The sequence below is a fragment of the Boeremia exigua genome (assembly GCF_020726555.1).
Source record: "Boeremia exigua strain MPI-SDFR-AT-0100 chromosome Unknown C7974scaffold_7, whole genome shotgun sequence".
NCBI lineage: Eukaryota > Fungi > Ascomycota > Dothideomycetes > Pleosporales > Didymellaceae > Boeremia > Boeremia exigua.
Genome location: NW_025763524.1, coordinates 721,691 through 744,151, shown reverse-complemented (window position 1 = coordinate 744,151; position 22,461 = coordinate 721,691). Strand labels below are relative to the sequence as shown.

The 22,461-nt window shown below is 52.7% G+C and overlaps 8 protein-coding genes across 8 annotated transcripts; 3 read left to right on the top strand and 5 right to left on the bottom strand.

Annotated features, from left to right (window-relative positions):
• Window positions 1-62: 62 nt before the first annotated feature.
• On the top strand, window positions 63-729 carry C7974DRAFT_455400 (uncharacterized protein; the record flags this gene model as incomplete). The annotated part of the gene is made up of 1 exon (XM_046145963.1): window positions 63-729. Exon 1 carries the CDS (start codon window positions 184-186, stop codon window positions 727-729), a length of 546 nt encoding a protein of 181 aa, XP_045996157.1. The 5' UTR covers window positions 63-183.
• A 30-nt stretch (window positions 730-759) lies between these two features.
• Window positions 760-1,379, bottom strand: C7974DRAFT_395985 (uncharacterized protein). Its single transcript, XM_046142027.1, has 2 exons — window positions 1,319-1,379; window positions 760-1,245 (listed from the first exon to the last, which is right to left on the bottom strand). Exon 2 carries the CDS (start codon window positions 1,222-1,224, stop codon window positions 931-933), a length of 294 nt encoding a protein of 97 aa, XP_045996156.1. The 5' UTR covers window positions 1,225-1,245; window positions 1,319-1,379; the 3' UTR covers window positions 760-930.
• A 615-nt stretch (window positions 1,380-1,994) lies between these two features.
• Window positions 1,995-3,083, bottom strand: C7974DRAFT_376900 (uncharacterized protein; the record flags this gene model as incomplete). Its single annotated transcript, XM_046140313.1, has 4 exons — window positions 1,995-2,188; window positions 2,237-2,275; window positions 2,323-2,911; window positions 2,976-3,083. 4 exons carry the CDS (start codon window positions 3,081-3,083, stop codon window positions 1,995-1,997), a joined length of 930 nt encoding a protein of 309 aa, XP_045996155.1.
• A 2,577-nt stretch (window positions 3,084-5,660) lies between these two features.
• C7974DRAFT_395976 (uncharacterized protein) lies at window positions 5,661-7,905 on the top strand. The gene is made up of 3 exons (XM_046142026.1): window positions 5,661-5,936; window positions 6,082-6,193; window positions 6,254-7,905. The coding sequence occupies exons 1-3, from the start codon at window positions 5,746-5,748 to the stop codon at window positions 7,667-7,669; spliced, it is 1,719 nt and encodes a 572-aa protein (XP_045996154.1). The 5' UTR covers window positions 5,661-5,745; the 3' UTR covers window positions 7,670-7,905.
• Window positions 7,906-10,921: 3,016 nt separating this feature from the next.
• On the bottom strand, window positions 10,922-13,100 carry C7974DRAFT_395970 (heterokaryon incompatibility protein-domain-containing protein). The gene is made up of 2 exons (XM_046142025.1): window positions 11,307-13,100; window positions 10,922-11,257 (listed from the first exon to the last, which is right to left on the bottom strand). Exon 1 carries the CDS (start codon window positions 13,079-13,081, stop codon window positions 11,309-11,311), a length of 1,773 nt encoding a protein of 590 aa, XP_045996153.1. The 5' UTR covers window positions 13,082-13,100; the 3' UTR covers window positions 10,922-11,257; window positions 11,307-11,308.
• Window positions 13,101-13,221: 121 nt separating this feature from the next.
• C7974DRAFT_395969 (uncharacterized protein) lies at window positions 13,222-14,488 on the bottom strand. The gene is made up of 3 exons (XM_046142024.1): window positions 14,339-14,488; window positions 13,866-14,266; window positions 13,222-13,811 (listed from the first exon to the last, which is right to left on the bottom strand). Exons 2-3 carry the CDS (start codon window positions 14,214-14,216, stop codon window positions 13,446-13,448), a joined length of 717 nt encoding a protein of 238 aa, XP_045996152.1. The 5' UTR covers window positions 14,217-14,266; window positions 14,339-14,488; the 3' UTR covers window positions 13,222-13,445.
• Window positions 14,489-16,863: 2,375 nt separating this feature from the next.
• Window positions 16,864-17,488, top strand: C7974DRAFT_276648 (uncharacterized protein; the record flags this gene model as incomplete). Its single annotated transcript, XM_046137568.1, has 2 exons — window positions 16,864-17,004; window positions 17,060-17,488. Coding segments are annotated over 2 exons (570 nt in total), but the record flags the coding sequence as incomplete, so codon positions are not given.
• A 264-nt stretch (window positions 17,489-17,752) lies between these two features.
• C7974DRAFT_200192 (uncharacterized protein) lies at window positions 17,753-22,250 on the bottom strand. Its single transcript, XM_046136754.1, has 3 exons — window positions 21,759-22,250; window positions 18,789-21,653; window positions 17,753-18,738 (listed from the first exon to the last, which is right to left on the bottom strand). Exons 1-3 carry the CDS (start codon window positions 21,847-21,849, stop codon window positions 17,981-17,983), a joined length of 3,714 nt encoding a protein of 1,237 aa, XP_045996150.1. The 5' UTR covers window positions 21,850-22,250; the 3' UTR covers window positions 17,753-17,980.
• Between the last annotated feature and the right edge of the window lie 211 nt (window positions 22,251-22,461).

The following is a 22,461-nucleotide window of genomic DNA, read 5'->3' as shown; positions in this document are numbered from 1 at the left end:
TTGAGCTGTATGGGACCTCTCAAGAGTACTGGAAGGTATCCGCCGGTATATTTCGCGAGTCTTACGAAACTCATCACTGCACCGAAGAAGAAGCCGATGTAAGCACTGAATCCTTGTTTTTCTGGCAAGACTCAGCATACACCTCCTTTTTTGGAGGCAAAGAGACAACGGATACTGCAGGACATGCAGAAGCCCAAACAGCCTCAAAGCGAAGATGTCCTCCTTCCCTTACCAAGTGCAACAGACACATCTGCCAAATTGAGTACCCCACTCTCCAAAGCCAAAATTAAGACGCGCGGCGAGCCCGGAACTCCAGAAGTTGGCAACACCGATGTAGGTGACCTCACAGTGGACTTGGAGAGCACAAAGATCGATATCAAGCTACCCAAGCGCGCGCTCGCAACCTTCCGTTGCATGTTCCCCGCAACAGTAGAAGAGCACCAGAAGAACATTGACTGGAATACGTTTGTGGATAGCACGTCTGATGCTGGGTTCACTGCGAGCAATGGCGGCGGATCGATGGTCACATTCGAGAATGTTGTTGGCAAGATTATCTTCCATCGGCCTCACCCTGAGCTAAGTATTGATCCTATTATGCTGCAGTCGATGGGTAACCGGATGAATGTGGTTTGGGTGGCAGCGGGAGCTCTTCGTTTTGGCGAAGAAGTAATGGTTTGGATATCTTTGAATCAACAACATCTACGCGCCTATTATACAGCGCGATATTAGAGCACATCACGATGAGGATTTCTACAATTGTAAGTTGATCATTGGTTCATTCATTCATATCTCATCCCCGCCGACGTAGAAGCCAAGCATGTGGCCATCCGTTCGTTAATCAAAACTTTCGACCCAAACGCCACACCTCAAAACAATCGCACTGATATCAGAGACATCTCTCTATTTAGCAGAAGAAGGCGTGCCACAATCCTAATTAGTCGTATTCGCAAGCCCAGCATGGTCCTTCTGATCACGCGTAACAGCATCGTTAGGGATACCGCTCAGCCCGTCCTTGCCCTCGCGGCCGGCTGACCCCACAGCACTGGAGTCGGCTGCCGGACCGCCGGACCCGACGTTGACGGTGCGCGCATCAGCAGAGTTGAAGTCGGAGGCAACAGGGGGCTGCTCGGGGAGCGGCAGGTTGGCCTTCACTTCGTCGACAGTGGCGGGGTTGGCTTTCATGTCGACAGTAGTCGGGGCGTAGCCTTGCTGCGAGGAGACCATTTTTTAGATTGTGTGGAGGGGCTGAAATGGGTGTCAGGCGTTGTTGAAAGAGAAATGGGGGACATCTAAATGCTGTATGAGGTAGAAAACTTACATTGAGAGACTGTTTAGGAATTGGATCGAACGATGTTTGGAAAGGTGTAAATATGCAGTGGTGATGGAAAGGAGATAATTCTCCTGAGCGCGTTGGGGATATATAGGTGTGGTGTGGCGAGCGGAGACAGTGACATCATGTTGACATAGAAAAAATGCGATGCGCATCGAAGATTCCCATGCTTCACCAATCACTATTTGGTGGGGCGTTGCATCATCCGACGGGGATCTTGTGCAGGATTTACCAATGCTGATGTTGTTGCAGGGGCCTCGAGGAAGTTGGAGCCGCATTTCCCCGGCGTTCGGTGGAGTCGCAGTGTCTGAGAGGGATTCTTGACCATATTGAGCCTATCCAGGCTCCGTTCGATTCGAAGGAATTGATCGCGCGCCCTGCTTCAGATTTCACATATTGCATCATTGTCGGCCCGCACGAGTAGTCCTGTAAGTGGATATCGCGATCGCAGTCGTGCGCAATTGACAAGGAAAGAAGACGACGATCTGAATTTACGTGGTTGAATGTTGAGATATCCCGTTTCTATTGCCAGCCTGAATCTACGTCTTAAAACAATCTAGTGAAAGAGAAATGCGATGAACAGTGAGTGATGAGGTAATGAATCCGCAGCAAATGACGCCCCTGGAATGGGGACAAAGTGATGCAGCTGCTTCTGGTACTTCGGTCAGGGCACAGCAGCCCAAGAATGCGAGAGCCAGGCCTGAAAAGAGGTAATGGGTATGTCCGGGTACATGGTGTTCAGATAACCAGGCGTGACAAAGTCGTAACGTCCTTCAGCCGTTGCCAGGTGCGCTGCAACGCGTTGCTGCTGCGTAACATCGTGACTCGCCGCCGCAACACTGAGTTGATACTGTAGACCTGCCATACGTTTCAGCATGGGGAGTTAAGTGAGGTCGGTGATCAAACCTGCAGGGTTTTGCCAATCAATGGGGTGCAGAGGACGACCTGTAGCGAGTCAGTTCAAGATGAGTCGGATTGAGATTCGGACGTACCTCTGCATGTCTTGATGAGCTCGATGAGAGCATGCACGCTCATTCTCTCACCGCACATAGACATTTCTGCCGGCCACTGCGGGATGTCCAAGGCGCGGACTACGAACTTGGCGGCGTCGAAGATCGATGTTAAGCATACGTACGATAGGTTGCCCGCAGCATCATATACCGGTGCGACCGCAGTCATATTGCGAATGTCCGCAATGAAGTCTCCCTCACCACTTGCGCCATTCGCGCCCATCTGCTGCGCTCGCAGACCACCCACAGCAAAGCGTTCGTAAAATATGCCGCATACAAAAGCAGTTGACTGGATGTAGGCAGCGTAGTGGTGGAGGCGTGTGAGCGCCGAGCTCTTGCCACGATCCAGGATGCTGTTTGGCACGCGTTGTCCTGGTTGTCCTTCAAACTCGGCTGGAGCGAAGCGGCGGACGCGACATTGAACGGCCGCTTCGATAAGCCGTAGCTGAGGCTTGCCGGTCACTGTCGATATGACGGTGTCCACTCCCATTAAGGCGTGCTGGAGACATGAATTACTTTTGTAGTCGACGACCTGGCACTGGTAGCCTTGCGATATCAGGACCGTCTGGTGCTGTGTTGTGTTAGGCGAATGTGACAACGCAGTTGAGATGCTAGCAAATAGAATCGCTACTCACTGTTCTCGATAGGATGATAACGGAGTGGCTGGTCGACTCTTGTATCTCTTGTGCAATTAGAAGTGCTAAAGCACAGGTCCCGGCCACAGCTACTCGGATTATGGCCATACTGTTCCGTATGCCTCAGAAGAGTTGTTTACGTTGCAGTCTCTTTCACGTCGGTCTGCCAGGCTTCATTAAGGACTTTTTCCGAAAACTTCATCTCCACACTCACGCGCCATCACAGTAACACAAAGCATTGATGCCCATGATCCAGGGGTACAGTAGAGACGGTGAAGGAACGTGCGATTGTGTAAGACCGGAGGTTGTGCTCACTCTAGGAAGGTTAGATTTTCGGGGTGGGGACGCTCATACGGTCCCAGCCGACGACGTCTGATTTGCACTAGCCAATAATCATCAATCGAGAAGGACGCAACCTACGTTGTCATTGGCACGCGTTGCAAGACTGTCACAGCGGCGCGCGGGATGGAAGACACGCCCACCGTCTTTTGAAACGCGCAAGTATAGCCGCATGCAAGCCCATTAGGGAGAAACAGATGACCAATAGCTGATGGGTGTTCTAGGGTGACCTTGTGGTTGCCTGCTTCCGACTAATCTCTTATGACCGTTGACGAGACTCGTCACATACCAGAACAAGGTCTGATTCGTTTCGGGCTGGCAAAGAAAGCTCTTAGTCTAGGCTGCGCTATGAGCCGTCTCGATATACTGTGACTGTACATCTGAGTACGCGTGGTGAGTGGCTGATCTTGTCTGTCTTTATAAGAAGTAGTGTCATGCTAGAGGAGATGCAGGTGACGTTAACGATCACTAGATTGCCCATAAATTGAGGGCGGCAAAGGAATCCGCGGTGCTTCCGTACACCCATTGAGCCTCCATGGTACATCACATGCCTAAAGCCCCCACGCGGTAGGTAAGAACCCCAGGAGTGGTGTGCATGCAGACGCAGGGACGTGTGTAGTATTGTACTTCAGAGCCCAACCGGTTCAAATCGAGCCGAGTGAGAAGGATCAGTAGGAATGCGAGTAGGGCTAGCCCTATATCGCAAGTCGCCTCGGCCATACCTGAAGTTTGTATGGGTGCACCTACAACATCGGACGAGGATGGCAGGACTGCATTAGTGAGGAGATGCCGGACATGCATGCATAGCGACTGTTCCGATATGCAGTCAGAGATGTTCGCGTCGTAGCTCCACCAATCAATCAGTAGTGACAAAATCTGAAGCTGTCAAGGGAGATCTGCTAGGACCATGGGGCCAAAAATCCGGTGACCCGTTCAAGACGTCGCTCTGCCCGATAATGCCTCAGGAAGGCAAGCTCAGACCCGCCACCAAGTACACAGTCCCGGAAACATGCGTCTGGGTCGATTCCAAGATTGTTAGATCATTTCCGGAGAGTATTGGAAAACGTTTAGTCTTGCTGCCCAGTGCGCTTCAACAAGCCTGAGGCCTGCGGTGGCCGCCGAAGAGATAGTTTATGGAGGTGGCACGACGATGACTGGTAGCTAACAACCGTCCCAGATACGCGGATCCAGCTCTTGAAGCAGTGGTTTCTGCCTGGAGGTGACTTGAACTTCACCGGTGCTGGTGGAGCACCTGTTCAGGTCAAGGGCATCCAGCGTATGGCATCTTGCGGACGGTCAGATGTCGGTACTTCTAGTGCTTTAGTCCTTGCAGGTGCGTTTCGAGGACGTAAACGTCGGCGTGAAGTTCAGCTCGTCTTACGGTAAAGGCGCCAAGGCAGTGGTGGGCGGCAAGCAGTAGCGGGAACTTTGCCTAGCTGTTGCCTTCTCAGAATGTGGAGATGGCACCGGCAGGTCGAGTCGAGTGGCGATCATTGAATGCAACACAGCAAAGTCGAGATGCGTTTTTCCCTGAATGTGGAGGCTTGGGTGAGAGATGTTGGAGGTGGGGCTCGGAAGGCCCGTTGGCGGCTTCCCCGGTTCCATTTGCCACCAGCTTTAAACGGCTAGTCGACTCACGTGACGGCGCGACAACGTGACCTTGGGACAAATGATAGCCTGGAAAACCTAGCAATCGTCCATCGCCGGCGACGCGACAAGATGCTGAAACAGCATCAGGCAATAGCTCTATGAGCATCTCTTTGTAAAACGGTCTTCTTTGCGGTGCCATCACGCAAGGAACAGATCTGCAACTTACGCGTCGACGGCAGCCATAACACGGACGCGCGGAATTCAGAGTGGCACGATATGAATCTTACGCCTCTAGTATTTCTCATAGATCTTGGATCATGATGGATACGAACCACACAAGCAACGCGCGAATATTCACAAGTGGACTTGGGACGACCCAGGATCACACTGTCCAGAGAGGGGGCAAGAAGGACCCACTGTGGTTCCGCGACGCGTTCTTCGCGGTCCACCATGGTTCATGTTTGTACCCGAGCTCGTGCTCGTGCTCTGGTGCAGAATCGGAGGATCTACGACGCGTCGGAATGCTCCAGCATCCCTCCGAGCTCTGCAATCCAGAACATGATAGTAGAGGCTTGTGGTTTAGCAGAAAGTGCATAAACAAGGCCATCAATGAAAGCAGAATCAGAGGTTGTGTTGTAGCAGCATGAGGTTCAAAAGGAAGGCGCACGGACGTTGATCTCAACCAGGGAAAGTGCAGGGCGATGTCTTGCATCCGGCGCAACGCGCTGGACCAACGCGTCTAACATTCCCTGCCACCAATTCATTTTCTTCTGCTTCCCTCAAGATCTAATGCCAATCGATTTTTAACACATTCGCTCTTGCTCGCCCTCAGTCAAGGTTGATGCTCGATATGTCGCCTTCCTCGCCACTCCCAGTCGCGTCTGATCCTATTGGCAGACGCGCCAGCCCATCTACCGGTACTGTCACCACGGATTTTGCATTTCTCGTGCACTCGCCAGAAACAGTCGCGAACAAGATGCCGCCAGATGTTGACAACAAACCGCTGGCACGTCAAAAGCGCAGACGCACTTCGTAAGTTCTAGGATCTTTATGTCGAATCGTCTATCTCTCGTGTTGAGCATTCGAGACGCGATGGAACGTGCTACGGAAGGACTTCGGTTGGCGCAATGACCCCACCAACTCCGCAACCCGTCCTATGTGCTGACCCCCATCACAGCAAGGAAGACGAGGACATTCTTAAGGCGGAGTACTTGATCAACTCGAAGCCAGACAAGGCCGCGCGTCTGGAGATTGTCAGCAAAGTTGCGCTGGGCGAGAAAGAGGTGCAGGTATGTTGTCCACCTGTTTCGGTCCACGTCACGAGGGAGCGCGCCTAAACCCACCTACAGATCTGGTTCCAAAACAAGAGGCAGAACGACCGCCGCCGCTCGCGCCCCCTCGAGCCATCGTCGTCTGCATCGCTGATGTCGTCATCCTCCACCATGTCTGATCCCGCGACTGAAGATGAGCACGCGCACGAGAGCGGCAACGCGCCGGAGCCGGGGCCAGAGCCGCCGACGACCGATGCACCAACGACGCCTGAAGCCACCTTAGACGAGCCCGTGCCAGCAACAGAACTGCCCGAGGTCCCTGCAACAGCTGCCGACGATGATGCGCCGACGACGACACAGCCAATAGTAGACTCCCCCACCGACCATCAGCCCATCGACATCGCGCCGGCAGAGATCAGCAACTCCCAGCAGAGTGCATCGACACCGCAAGGCGCGCAGCCACGCACATCATGGATTTCGAACCGTCGCAGCGCGTCCTTCGTGCGCTCCGCCGAGGACTACGCGCCAGAGACCATCACCTTTCCCAACGCTCCGTCCAAAGCTGCCGAGTCTCCTGAGGGGCCGAGATCGGCAGAAACGCGTCCTTTGAAACGCGCACATTCCTTCGTACGGATAGCGACGAACGAAGATGGCTCAGCACGCGTGGTCACAGATCTTGACAAAACACCGTCGCCTCCTCACGCGAAGACAACCCCCGTCTCCTTCGCCCGCGCCGCTGCGGGTCTACGACGAAGCTACAGCGCCGCAGGCCTGAACGATCGCTTGTTTGCTGCAGCGCGAGGAGAGCCCAGCCCCAAGATGGCCAGAGTGTCGCCCAACATCGGAAGAAGCAGAGATTCTAGGGCATGGGAATTCTGGTGTGATCCTGATACACGGCACAACACAAGCCTGACAGCGCGTGCTGAGCAGGAGGGTAGTGGAAGTGCAGCAGATGCTATTGGTTTACTGCGGGCAAACAGGAAGATCCTCGCCCAGAACCAGGCACGCCAGAACACCCCCCTGAAATCGAGGCAGGGCTCGCACAAGATCATTGGCTCATCGGGAGCGAAGAAGCCACGAGGATCCATGCAGCGTGCATCCACCTTCAACGTCTTCTCGAGCGGGAAGAAGCTGGGAGATAGCGACGAGACCGAGTCGGACGAGTTTCCCTTGACAGAGTCTGACAAGGAGAATTGGGAGCCCGATCTGCCGAAGTCGGTGCGCAGGCGGGGCTTCGCTACTCCTGCTTCAGCGACACGGCCACGTCAAGTCCTCGGTGAGAACACCAACATTATCTCCCAGAGCGCCAGTCTTAGTGCTTTATTAGCCAAAGCGAAGAGAGGAGGCAAGAGTACTGTCGATCCGGAGCAAGATGACGAGTTGCGGACCTTCATGAATGGCGAAAGCAGCAGCGCACGACCAAACCTGAGTTCGGCAGAGGAAGCAGGGTGCGTTGAAGGGTTGTTGGCACTTAGTCAGGGCCAGTGGAGATGATCAGTAACAGGCAGAAGCACTGTCAGAGTGGATGTCGCGACCGTTCATTTTGTTTTGTCACAGCATTTAGCGCACTGGTGTTGGTCTCGTTGTGATGGTGTTGACATTTGATATGGCCGGCGTTGTACAACCTACAAAGAGGTATACGGAGTAGAGGAGTTGAGACATGCGTCTCGTTGATCACTTATTACCAATGCAATTTATTCTGACCAGTTGCGAGTCTTCTCGCAGGGAACACATTCGATATGCCCGGGATTTACATCAAGCTCAGAGGTTCCGCAATTTCACTTCATTGCCCCGGTTGGTAAAAACATAGTTGGTCAGCCTCCAACTATCTTCCATCAAAACCGGGTTTTCTACGCCCGCCACAGTGCAGCCACCTGCAAGTGCGCCCTCGACATCTGCCACTGCAGAAATCGATCCAGGCTCGCCGCCGCCTCTGTCAGTATTTCTCTTCCGCGCCATGACTGAGTCGATCGAGTCTCCCCCGCACACCTCGCTCGAAGGCGCCCCACTTGGCCAGCCACCATCAGTTTTGCGCTCCCAAGCAGAGTTCTTCATGACCGGAGTTATCCCTGTCTTCGCTCAGTCCGAAACCTCATGCAGCACCTGTCTGGAGCCGCTCACTGACGATGTAGTGCAAATGGTGAGGTGCGGCCACATGTACCACAGCACATGCATCTTGTCGTGGTTTCAGGGCACTAGCTCCCGGCGAGGAGCGTGTCCAAACTGCCGCACAGAGCTGTTTGAGCCAGAACCGTGTGTACCATCTTTGACGTCCTCCACTGCTGGTAACTGGGACTCTCTCGTGCCTGAAACTCCCCTCCCTCTGACCCTGTTCAATCTCCGCCTCAATACCTACGACAACCCGGTAGGTCTCCGTCTACGCAGCACACTTATACACCGTTCTTGCAGCGAGCGCATCGTGATCAGAGTGGACTCGAGCGTCTCGGTCCTAGGCACGGTCGAGATACGACGCACCATATCACACACAATGGTTTAGATATATCTGCCTACAGTAGACGCCCGCGCATGGACGGTCTTCTTCAATCCGAGGAGTTCCTCTATCTCCCAACAAACCGTCGTCGCCGTCATCTTGACATCGAACCTAGGCCTAGGACGATAACACCTGAACGGCGTTTCCTTGGTGTCCAACCGTACTCGTCTTCAGCTGAGGATCGTAGACACCCACTGTTGCTCAGCAGGCTCGAAAACCTTCATCCTTGAGGCCCTAGGGCGAGCTCGATAGGTTTTGGAGAAGAAGAGCCGCATGTAGAAGGTGCGGCGCCGCCAGCAGCCCCATCTGTGGAAGAGGCGGGTGGGGATAGCGAACGTCCGGTCAGCGTGAGGTTCAAAGATCGAAATCTTTCGTACTTCGTCGGAAGGAGCTGATTGCTCTGAGGCACTACGCTTGATCGCCAGCATAGCTGCCCGAGTGTGTGGATCAGTGCGTTCGTTATGCCGGTCTTGATACTGTGCACAGTGTTCAGTCAGCTAGAGTCACGCTCCATCTACTCTTTGCAAGTATACAGTGTATAGAGTTTGATCTTTGCTACACTTCTTCGGTTCAACTCATTGTTCTTCTGGTTTGCCTCGTCTCTTCGCTTCTCTCTGTCCCTTAGCACACTGCATCCTGAGGTGTCGCTTGTCTACTTTGCACCTTCCTGTTGCCCCTAACTATCCTGTTCCTGGTCCCTGTCGTTCCACGCGTGTATATGACACAGATCTAGCAAAATCTCAATGATAGCGATGTGACTGGCATGAAACCGAAGCTGGACCTCGCCAATTGGACTACCTCAATTCCCGATACAGGTGAGCACCCCAACCTCTATCCCGTATATTGATGTTGAAGTCACAGTTGCAACCTCGAACCCTCACATGTACAGTAAGAAACCCACGCTGTGATCCTACCTGCGTTGGGAAGTAACGCTCAATCTCTCACCACGTTACTCTCCAGCAAGCCACTGAGGCTTAATCCTTCTTCGGACGGTATCCGCGCTATCGCATCTCCCCTCGTGTCTTACCTGTATGGAACGCGATAGAACGTCTATGGAAGGACGCCAAGTGTGGCAAGGCCGAATCGAAATGATGTCTTGCAACACTGCTTCCTAAGATGGAAGTGAAACCTGAGGTCCACATGGACCTGTGTACTTTGCGGGAGGTGTAATTACAGTTTGTGACTCTGTGTGGTGACTTCACGGTTAGACCGGTGTAGTTGCAGCGATGTGTGTTTTTGAGGGCAGTACACCTGCCACGATGTGAAACAGAGACTCCCCCTAAGGTCGAATGCAAACGATAAAAGCAGCTTTTTTGTAGATAATGCGGCTCTTTCAGGTGTCTTGGATCTCCAGATCATGCTAGATACACATCCAGAAAGGCCTGGAGCGATAGTCTGTCTACAGTCTACTCTGTACCTAGGTACACAGCACTTTATTTTCGAACAAGTGTAACGTCAAACCAAAACCATCTTTTTTCTTATCTTTGAGCGCATACCAGGCTGGATATCACGGTGTCACTTTGTCGCCCAGTACGAATCTAGATATGCGCGCATTGGGAGCGCGCATACTCTCCTGTAGTCGATATTTAGTGTCCGTAAATCTCGTACAAACCAAACTAGTAAGTCCTCAAACCGTGGCTCGTGTGATCAAGTTTCTCCATATGACCTGCTCAGAGCCGCCGGTATCGAGCGGTGTCCGAAAGGTTCCATGCATGGCACCGGACGAGCGAGCGCGTACTTCGGAGATCAGGCCATGAAATGCACGTGGTCTCTATCGAGATTGTGTTCCTGGTGGTGAAGACATTCTGTTCTATTTTGAGTTACATGTCCAGTCATCCTTTCTTGTCTCAGCTGCAACCGATTTTGAGTGTCTCAGCTGCGCAGCGCTTTTTGCCTACTCGTCTAATTCTGCCTACTTGAATTTGGCAACTCAGTAGAATGACAATCTGCACGAAATTCCATTGCTGCATACTTTATCACCTGCGTCGCTTGACAAGCGAGACAGTAGTAACGACTACGTCGTACTGGGAGGCTCTTGAAGTCATGTTACTGCAACAGCAGGGCAAGAGACTTGTGGCGTTTTGAGAAAGCTCTCTCCACCTCAGGTATGCTAGGGTGAGATCTCCCAAAGCTTCAAGCATGATGGTGAGCAAACAATAGCTGAACGCTAGAAGGCCCGATGCTAAAAGCCCCCAGCCATGATGTGTGTCCTCGCCATCTTGTACAAGCTAGACGCTATGTCATTCCAACAGGCCCGCCATGCTCGTCTGAGTGACATTTTCCATTGATAGCTCGCTCCATATTCAATTACTCAAATACTTCCAGGCTTACATGGATGATGGTGGCTCCCCTGTAGATCGTATCGATAGATCTATCCTGCTGCTCCCACAATTTGGTGAGCCGCTGCCGATTGACTCTGCCTTATCGCGCTCGTTGAGGAATGTCTTGCCCTACACTGCCGCCATATCTGGAACCTGGCCTAATGCGGTACAACAAGATTTCTTTTCGGCAATTGATAGATCAAAGTACGGTTCTGAGTTGTATCGTGTAGATTATCGTCAGAAGAAGCTCAGTATGGCACACAATAGTCACTGTGGATGTCAGCATCCAGCATTAGTCATTGGATTTTGGTGTACACACAATCAGTGCCACCATATCAAACCATCGATACTGACCACCAATGCGACTCTGTCGCCGACTAAGCCTGCCTTGATGCCCACACTGATGCCTACTCCACTGTCCCCCACAACGAAGATATCACGCCTCACGTCCCCTTCTGTCCGAGCATCATAGCATTCATCTGGTATATAGTCCCTTTTCAACACCGTCTGCCATGCGGCCCTCGCACCTAGGCCTTCCGGCGCAACATAGTCTGGCACTGCTTTGATCCAGTAGTGACACGTCGCTCTATCGAATCCAAAAGCAACAGGAAAGCTGAGGGATTGCGCATAAGCGTGATTCTGCACCCTCAATAGCAACACTCCAAACGCCTTGGGTGCTGATACCGGGATCCGCAGCTCATGTGTTTCACTATCCCACAGTTCCCGCGGGAAGGCAGAGATGATGCGTACAGGCGGAATGCTTTGATTCGCGAAGCGCCGGCGAATATGAAACGATGAGAACTCGGGCGTCGTGAAGTCAGGTGGGATGGAAGGGTTCTGGCGGACGTAGATCGTGCGGAGTTGACCTGTAGGCCAGTCATTTATGGGAGTTAGCGCACCAGCGTCGATGCGTGCATATTGCGATAGGCCATCGAGGCATTTGAGAGTGATTGCGATCCTTTGATTCAGCGAGTTGGAGGCACGGATGAGAGCTAGGATGCGGGTTTTGTCCTGCGGATGGGGAAGGAACTCAAGTTGAACATGCAGGCCAATAGGCGTTGGATTGATTGGGAAAGTGGCCATGCTTTCTTCGCGCTCGAAAGATTGACAGTCGCGGAATTCGATGGGCGAGCGAGCGAGGAGGCCGCGGTAGATTGATGGAGTGGAGTCTTTGGCGCGCCAGGCGAAGACAGAGTAGTCATCCGTCGTCTTGAGTATCTCTTCCTGCAGCCTAATGAAAGCTTTATTACCTTCTCCGTACAGTAATGGCATTTGGATGTCGAAGAGCCCAAGGAGACAATATGCGAGGTCTTCGACACGAGTTGTCTGACGATCGGCAGCCCAAGACATACGTTCAGCAACGGAAACCTCGCTGATAGAGCGGCTATCCTCAAGCACAAAGACAGGTATGCCGGTAGTCGCTGAAAGCTCTTGTATATACTCCTCTTTCTCGCCGAGGAGTCTCCAGTTACGGAGATAAAAGCGGCAGATTGGTGGAGCAACAAGCTCTTGGAGAGTCCATCCCCTTTTCGTCCAGCGACTAGTATCAAAAGCATTTCTAGCGATTTCTGATGCAGTTTGGCCTTCGCCTGGCCCAGCCTCGGACGGCCAGACGTCTTCAAGGTAAACGATGCAAACCTCCGAATTCCTGTACCAACGATACATAGAATTGATGGCTTCCTGGAGCTCTGCGCTTGACGATTTGTCGATGCAGCATGTGTCGATCCAGATGTATTTGAAGCCCAGGTTTTTGGCTTCCTTTGCGGCGTTGACAATCTTCGAGTACCCTTGTCTTCTTAGGAGGTCCTCCTCTTTAACACCGCTCAAATTTGTTGCAAAGCTCGTACTACTTCGCAACATTGTCTCCATCGCAGCCAGCATGAGCGACGAAGACTCATCTTGGCTACTGAGCGAGGCGATTGAGGACGAGGGTGTCTCGTAGCTGGCTGTGAATGCCTTGATGCGGTTGATCCACACTAACTCCTGGTAGCTCACCTCATCTGCACCCCATGTATGCGAAAGAATTGCATAATCGGGTATTTCATCGTCATTGAACCATCGAAGTTCAATCGTGCGAACATCGATCAGCCGCATGTCACGCGTGGTGCAAGTCGATGTTAGTGTCAAGGTGGCTGGAGTGGGGTGAGACAGCACATGAGCTACGCCGAATCGAGCCTAGAAGCACTCTAAAGACCCAATTCCGGGTCAAGTGTCTCAGCCATGGTAGTGAGGTTCTGCGTTCGAATAGACCAAAACTGTCAGATTGGCAGACTATACTAGAAAGCGGCTTCTATTTTCTATGCTTATGTGCCCTTTGTTACTGCTAAACAACACAACGCTTCGTTTCTTCGTGCAAGATAATTCATTCTCGAAAGCCCATCTCTGTAAGATGTTCAGAGCTCAATCTGCCCGGGTACCTAGATAGCGCGACTAAGCAGACGATGAGAGAGTGGTGAAATCACTCTGAGACTGGAGTGACGAGGGCTGAAATGTGCCCGTGGTGTGTCTCTTGTTCGTCCAAATACGGTGGCGTGGTTATGAATGGGCGGTTATCTGCGTCCATGTAGAAAAGGTAGCTCGCCTGCTTCGAATTTATTGTACACAGGGGTCGGGGTCGAGATGTTGGCGCTCGCCTGGGGTACGTCTGCGAAGGGAGGCTATACAGCTTTGGTCGACGTAGTTCAAAGCAGGAGGATGAATCCACGCTTTCTCCATCTCCATATACTTCTGAACGAGACGCGTTCGTAAAGCGTTCAATACGGCGCCGGCAACAGTCGATGACATGCTTGACTCTTCTTCGTGTTGCTTCACTGTTGTGGGAACTCTACGACAACCAAATCAGCCTAAGCAATTGTGCTTGAGAGATTGTGTATCTTACATTCGAGCTTCGCAAGCTTGGTGGGCTCGAAGTCATGTCTCGGCTCGCTGCCCTTCCGCGTTTTTCAAAAATGGTGCTAGTCATCTCTAATGACTGTATACAGCTTGTTAAAAATTGAGTGTGCAGTGAGCTTGCAGTGGGGGCCGGAGGTGTTAATATTTTGATGTTGCGACTGTCTCTTGGTGTGTTGCGAAGGTTGACAATGTTATATGATGTTGCTATACCTTGACTGTGACAAGGATGCATCACACCAACCAATCGAGATTTCCTTTTTTGCAAGACAAGTCCGCTTGCGGGCGTGTTCACTTGCGTTACCCTGGAGGCTCCCGACCGTTTGAAATGTGGTCTCATTCGAGTAGCCGGGTACCATAGAGCCTTACAGCCCTACACCTAGCGGCTTTCTGTAGTATCGACATGGTTAACATTGCGATGCGGTTACAACATGCGCCCCTTCCAAGTCACATTTGGCTCACCCAGTTTGTCTCCCCGTGTGAGTTCGTTCTATCATCATACTACATGACACTCGGATTTCAAATCTGATCGTTGTTAGGCTGGAACCTGGGGTTGAGCAAGCACCAGATAACGTAAGAGTGATGGCGTCGGAGTTCTACAATATACCTTGGTGATCTCGCGCTTGCTGTCAGCACTAAGAGCATTCTTTCGGAGATCGAAAGTCAGCAATGACTGAGCTGGAAATTGTGGCGCAGCGGGGTCAAAACAACGCTAGCAACACGCTTGCAATTGGTAAGTCTCCGACCTCGTTGCCATCGTCCACAGCAACAACACCACACCAGCATGGTGTGATGCAGTTCGTTCGATAAGACACAGCTGTATAGCCACTTGACACCAACATGCCATGATCAGTAGGGTCCGGATGCCCTCTCCTGTAGCCAATCACTGGCTGTTCTTTCAGACTGCTTCGATTCACCTCATCGTAGCTGATCCAACACAACGTCGCAGACCGCAAAGACACGTCAAGGCGCAGCAAGCCGAGAAGATGGACGTCCCAAAGATATGCATGCGAGAGATTTGATAATTCTGCTTCCAGCGATGGCTTTCTCAACATCCCATGGCCTGCTAGCTGGGTACCCTGACGACTTTGTCTGTCCACCTCGCCACGCCCGTAGCGCTATAAGGCGCGACACAAGACATCCGAGAGCTCGCCTTGCTACACTATATGGGTAGGCCTAGGTCTTGCAGTTTGATCCCTACAGCTACAGTCGAAGCCCCACTTTGCAGCGTACTGGTCTGCAGCGTCACCAGCCGCTGGTGCCCAACTCCAGTATAAGCTCTCACGATAACGAGGACAACTCGATCCTTTGTCCTCTCTCTGAGCTGCCTCAAGGCTGCAGCTGGTTTCATCCACCTCAAGGCTGCAGCTGGTTTCATCCACCTCAACGTGCCACACTCTGTAGGACTGAGCATCTTTAACAGTCGCTGATTTCACAGTCCATCTCGCAGTCTGGACTGTCTGTACGGCAAGACAACAGGTAGTATCGACTCATACTCATCTTCGTCACCAGACGTCCGTCGCAGCATTACCTCAGCTTTCGACTTACCGAATCTTGTCAGGTATATCTTACAGGATCTGCTCCGCGGTAGTGTACTTTCGCCACGATCAGATCTCCCGGTGAGGCGTCGGAAGGCTTTCCCGCAACTCAAGTCAAGCCTTTGAAGATTTTACGCTACCCCACACCGACCATTGACACAGATCTAGGGATGAGGGTGGCAAGAACGAGGGCAAACCAATCATCTTCGCCACCTGCTGAAACATATGCCGATCCTCCACTATCAAGATCAGTAATTTCAATCTGGACCTAGGAATTCTCATCTCTCAAAGTTCTATCTGTTCCATATTGTCGTCGTCGACGTCTTAAAAGATTGCCGCTTTCAACTTATACCCACAGCACAAGTACGTAGTACGCCACAACTCGCGATGCAGAAGCCGTTCGCGTAGAGCGAAAGCTTTTATCACCCAGCGCAAAACAAGTGTTGCAAATCCTTGTAGAACAGACCGTCATCTGGGGCTAGCAACATCACATCTCGTGATGAAAATCACTACCGAATGACTCGACGCAAAAATCGGAAATTTTGCCCTGGCAGAACCCTTCTGGATGTCGCACCTACATAAAGCTACTACCAAGGAATTTGCAAAGATCAACGCCACCAAACTCGTCAGCTATCTGATAGGTTTACATGCTACGACCGACTTATCCAATACCCCCAAGATGGCCCTCTTCTTGACATTGAGTAACAAGGTTCGTTGAAGGCAGAGTTGGCTACAAATGGATATTTGGTAGCGGAGAGACCGACAAGAGGCCTGTAGAGGCTGTCACTGAGCTCAGCTTGGTCCGCTCACTGACAAATTTCTGTTTGCTGCCAACTCTACTCGGGGCTGGATAGGAACAACGATGACTATGCATGGGCTTGGCTGCTGTAGATGCACAAAACAATCATTTCCAGACAGACAGTGACTTTGGCAAGCTCGGGGTTCTAGAGTACAGTCATCGCACCATAGCCTCTCTGTCTTCATTTCCTTGCGAAAGTTTGATTCGGAGTTCAATGTACGCCTTCGTCGCAGCTTGATCGACTCTGAACGCTCCGAAACGATGGACACGTCTACCGACACCACACTCCATGATCTGGTCATGAGCTGATGAATCAGATGAAACATATTCGTTACCACCACAGCAATCAATGCGCTCAACGAGTCCTTTTGCGTGCATGCTGTGCTGTATACATATTGTTTGTCCTTAATTGCAATTTCACTTTCTGCATCCCCGACAGCGCTACTAGCCAGAAAGGCATTAGTGCTTCGACCGTTTGCTGGTACTTTGTTTTCCTGCTGGACCTCCAACCTTCTCTCTTCACCTTGGCGAGCCAACTGCAAGATTGCAACCATCATGACGAACGCGTCGAAGCGACCAGCCGCAGCGTAAGTGCCAGTCTTTGGCCCAACTAGCGCGCAACGAGACACTCACTGACTCTTTGCGACAGGCTTTTCAACAACCCCATTCTCTCCGATGTCAAGATGAAGCAAATCTCCAAGGACGGACAAGTTCGCGATTACTACGCTCATAAGGCGGTGCTGAGCGCAGGATCGCAGTACTTCTTCAACGCCTTCACAGGCAGTTTTCGCGTGGGTGTTACGTAAGAAAGATTCTTTGAAAATGCAGCAGCTGACTGTACGTTAGGAGGTCTCTGAGTCTGTGATGGAATTTCATTACGACGACCCGGATCACTTTGAGTTCTGTCTCAAGTTCATCTACACTCAAGACTACGACGAGGACGCCATCGCAAGTATGGGTGAAGGGGCTTCTTCTGTCCTCGAGAGAGTGCTCTTCATAATCGGTGTCTATGCTATGGCCGACAAGTATGATGTCCCCGTCCTCTGTGAACATGCCACCAAAGACGTTCAGCGATATTTGATCGAAAAGCCCCCTAGCCAGCGGGACTGGGTCACCATTATTAGAAAATACTACGACAAGGTGGCTACAGCAAATGGTCCATTCGGAAATGCTCTTGTCTCTGGAATCCTCAAAGCCCAGTCTGCTGGTGGCTCTAGCGAGTTCTTCTCACTTATTGAGAATCATCCCGCCTTCGGGGTCGACGTGGCTTTGGCACTAGCTAAAAAGCAAGGTGTACTTCAGGCTGCTATACACAATTGCCCCAAGTGTAGTTACCCCATTCTTGTTCAAGCTTTGGATACTTTTTAGAAAGGTCGTGGATTATTCTGGTGTGAATCGTGCGGAATGCCGAGAGACTCATCTACGTTGGAAGAGCCACGAGTGCGCTTCTTGGCTGCGTGAGAGGGAGGCTGTAGCATCTGTTGATGTTGGATTTGGAGTTTCCTTTGGTGTGAAGAAAAATGAAGCATCAGTGAGTATTAAACCGACCCAGTATGAATCGACCAGAGAGGGATAAGAACGCACTTCGTTGTTGAAGGTCTTGAATACTATCCGTATAGACTAAACAACAATACAATGACAACAATGCTGAACTCTCTGCGATGCTTGTACAAGCTGCTCAATCCCAAATGCAAAAGTCATACGTCATTACCTTCCTTCGCCAACCCATGCAAATTTCCCATATCCTACAAACTCCGTGCCAATGCGTCACTCGACCGCATAGTCATCATTCCTGTCGCTCTTACTCACATCCCTGAACGGCATCGGCCGATATCCTTGCCCGTTGAGCGGCGCCGCCCCCTCCGTCTTCTTCTCTGCCGTCCTACCATGCTGAATCACATCAGCGACCTGCAAATCCGGATTCCGATTTTTTAGACTCGCAATCTGGCTCTCCCTGAACTGCTTGAACGCCACGGGATCCTCGGCCTCCAGACTCTGTAGCTCCTGCGCATTCTCCACGACGCTGTCAAACGCCTGCTCCCACCCGAGACCCTGGATCTTATTCCGCAGCTCGTCGCCGGAGAAATTCATAAAGTACTCTCGCAGCGCGCGCAGGTGCTCGGGCAGACCCTCGTCGTCCATGGAGCCGGACAGGAAGGCCTGGTCGCTGTGCGCGGACGTCGGGCGGCTGGGATTGAGCAAGCCGGTGCGCACGCGGTGGCCGAAGCGGTGCAGGGCGCCTTCCTCGATGGCCATGTTGCGCGAGGCGAGCGAGACGTCGGAGTTGTGGCGCGAACGCAGCAGGCGGGGCTCGTCCTCGTCGGATTCATGAGCCATGGGATCCGTGAAGGAGTCGGACATGGTGGGGACGGAGGATAGCGGGGGAGACGAGCTGAGGATGGAACTCGTACGGGAATGCAGGGAGGCGGTGTCCGGTGGGGATGGAACGAGGCGGGTCTCGGGGTACTCGTCTTCGAAGCGTTGGATCATGCCTTCGAGGGTTTGGTCGAGGAAGAGGAGGCGGCCTGGTAGATGTTAGTAATAGTCTCGTACACGTGCGGAAGAGAATACGTACGGTGTTTCATGTCGTCGCCGCCCTTTGCTTCGCGTATGAGGGCTGGCTGGATCCTCGCTCGTGTGTTGCGTGCGGTGTCGAGTAGGTTCTTCGACATGGCTCTTGCCTTGCTAGGCTCTTCGGCAGCATCAATGTGGCTGCGTGGAGTTACAGTGCCACTAGCGATCTGTGACCCTCTACGTAGATCGGCGTCCTTGTGCGACAGGCAGTAGCTCAGGGCTTTGACGATACCTGTACCACCGACAATGTAATCGTTGTCTGGCGCGGTCTCGATCGAACCATCCGCAAGGTGGTCGTCAGTGGGCCCTACGAGGTGCGCAAGCACGCCGGGCAACTCGACGTCCTTTGTAATACCTCGAAGCTCAGGCACCTCGTTGATTAATTCGATGTTACGCAGGCAGTATGCTACGACCTGCTTAGCAAGGGCTCTGACAACTTCATTCATCTCTGGCGCAGGGACGTCAATGTCGACGCAAATTAGGGTCCGGGACAATTTAGCAGCAAGCGTCAACGATGCAAACATTGCTGCAGCTTCCTCTTGCGTCTCTTCATCTGTCGAGATGGCTACCCGGGCGATAACGGGGTTCTCAAGGAGGTTGACGTGCGCGATATGTGGGCAGTCTGGCAAGATCTCGGCGATCGCAATAGCGTCTGCAGGCCCGAGACCGACGTTCTGAAGATGTAGACGCTTCAACTCTCGGAATTGAGGGATGTACTTTCGCAGTAGACACAATGCAGTTTGGTCTGCAAAAAGGTCCTTGTTGCGTGATAGGTCCAGGAATCTTAGAGAGGGCACATTGACAAGTGTTGGGAACAACATCTTGAGGTGGTCCTTGCTCAGACCAGTGTTGGCCAGACATAGAGCCCACACTGTGGAATGTTTATCAAGGCTTTCGCACAGCTGAGGTATCCATTCTCGCAAGTCGTTGCCACCAAGATCAATGCCTTCGCAGACACCCGAACGGATGTAGTGCTGGACATGCCCCAGGCCTTCGCGGTCGATGTCGTTGTCGGCAAGACTCAGTCGTTTCACTCCACTAACTACGCAGCCGTCGACGATCTTTCTGATACTCGATGATGTCAAGCCGCAATCAGCCATGAGTAGCTCTTGCATTGTTGAACCACCCAGTCGCTCAGATATAGCCTTCGACAAGATATCAGCAATATCCTTGGTTCTCGTATCCTTGGTAGGTGACGTCAACGGTGTTCCATTCGTAGGTGGTGAAGTGGCTGTCGGTGGAGCGACCTGAGTTGTCTGCTTAGGAAAGGGTATCATCGACACGTCGATCGCCATGATAGATTTGCACATGTAGGTGAAGAGCGCAATGTGTTTCCATCCCTCAGTCGTGATCTTGGTGTTGTTCTTCAAAACAAGCCTTTTGATTGCACAACCATGTGTGTCTTCCATTCCAGCATCCGTTCCATCTGTTGCGGCGCCGCGACTTCGTGAAGTGTGCGGCATCTTGGCTGCTAAGAGTCCAGCAAGGACAACCCTGATCTTGTCATCATTCAGGTCTGCGTCCTCCATGAACAGCTTCTTCACTGGCACGATAGCGAGCCAATCCGATAACGTTACGAAATCAGCAAGCTGTAACCTTGACCCAGTGAGGTCAAGCGATGTGACCATTCCTGGGTTAGCGGTTGAGCATGCAGACGGAACGGAGAGCTGGTCGCTGATGCGCTTCAGAATGGGCGATTCGCGTAGTTGGCAACATCTTCGGTATATGCGTAGAGGGTCAATGGTTGGTCGATCTTGGGCCCTTGGAGGAGTATTGGTGCCCGGCACAGCCCCCGCGCTATCTGCGCTCACGTCGCCTTCGTCTCTGGTAAGCTCCATGGGTATCGAGCCATTCTCCTCAGCCTTCCGGCGCTTTTTCTCTTTGCGCTCCTTGCGCTCGACCTCGGAGCGCTTCTTTTTCTCCTTCTTCTTGCTTGGCTCTTGCTTGTCGTCATCAAGCACAGTGCCCTCTGGATTCGGTTCTTGTTCGCTTCCAACAAGTTCCTGCGCAGTGGAGACGACACCGTCGGCTTCTTTCTCCTCTACCACGGCAGCTGGGTGCTTCAGCGCTTCACCTTCGCCGCGCTCTTTGATTTTGTTGTCTTTCCGCTGCTTCTTCTTCTCGTCCTGGTCTGCATCGTCCTTGTATTTGGGCCCTCCAGCGATCTCGACGTCGACACAGAAGGCTACTTTACGGAGTTTACTCTGATCCAGTTCGGGCATAAGGCATCGAGCGCGGTGGGGATCGACGTTCATGACCTTTCTAGGGCACATGCCGCCGTTGGGATAGACTCTGCCCGCCGTCCCAACTTGGGACCCCGAGGATAGACGTCGCAGTGCATTGGACAGAAAGTTGGCCTTAGGCTGCTGAGGCACGTATGGCTCGAGGCCTGCGTTGTTGCCCCCAGTAGCAGCCTGGATTCCATTTAGAGCGCCGTTGGCTGATGGCGAGGTTGATGTGCCACTGGCACCTGCCGGCGACCCTTGCGCCTGGGTGTGTGTCGTCTGCGCAGGGGGGTTCTGCGACGAGAACTTGGAGCTTATGCTGGAAATCCACGAGTTGCGCCGCGAGTTTTGCTTGGAGTCTGGGGGCGTGGTGCCGCCATTCCTGGGCTCGCTACCTCGGCTAAGCATCGTTGGTCGCTTGGGGGGGATCTTCCGGGGCATCGATGTCGCAGACGATGCGGATGTGGGCGCAGGAGGCGAGGCAGGTCGCTGGACTGCTGGCGCTATCGCTGGCCCAGATGCGGCGGGCGATTCATGTTTCTGCGACGGCGTGGTGGGCAGACCGCCATGAGACGACGTCTTCGGTGGCGCATCTCTGCTCAGGCCCGGCGACGACGGCGCCTGCGTGCGATGGTGGTGGTCTACAGCGCCTCAGATGTTAGTCAGGCCCTCTGTGTATATGGGCACTACTTGGTCCGGTTGAGCCGGGGTGGAGCGCCCAACGTAAGCGGATCTCTCTGACATACCTCTCGTCGAGTTGTGCAGCCATGAAACGTCAACACCATGGATGTCTTCCATCGCAGACGTCTGTTCGTGCGATTGCTGAACGGCGGTCATTGTTGTTGCGCAGCTGCTATCGCCATCCGATGGAGCGCAATGCGGTCACAGATCACGGGAGTTGAGAGGCGGCGCGCCTTCGTCAGCGGGGTTTCGCGGGACCTTTCGCGGCCAGTTGATTGGAACGCAGCCAGACAGGACGGCGCGGATCGTGCGGGCAGGGTGTTTAGCGACTCGTCGTACGAAAGTCAGCCGACCAGAGCAACAAGTTTCTGCTGTTTGCGATATTGACTGCTGCGTTGACGTTATGCCCTCTAGGTATTTACTGGCGGTTGCGGATGACGTGCGGTACCGGCTCCTCACTCGGTCCACCCACTCAGCTCACGGAGATTGTCCAAGATCGACCGGACTATTTAGATCCTAAATACTTTTCGGCTGCCAACTGCACTTTGCTCGGAGATTCATCTAAGCATTCTGGTCTGAGCATTTGAATCACCTAAGCACAGCTATCATAGTTTCAGCTGCTTAGCTGACGCCGCCACGCTGAATAAATAGCTGCTGGAAGGAGCTTCGCCTCGCCTATCTGCGCTAACCGGACCCTGCCTCCACCACCGAAACAGCTGTTCGTCTGGCCAAATGGGACTCTCCGGCCCACAACGCCTGAACGAGCAC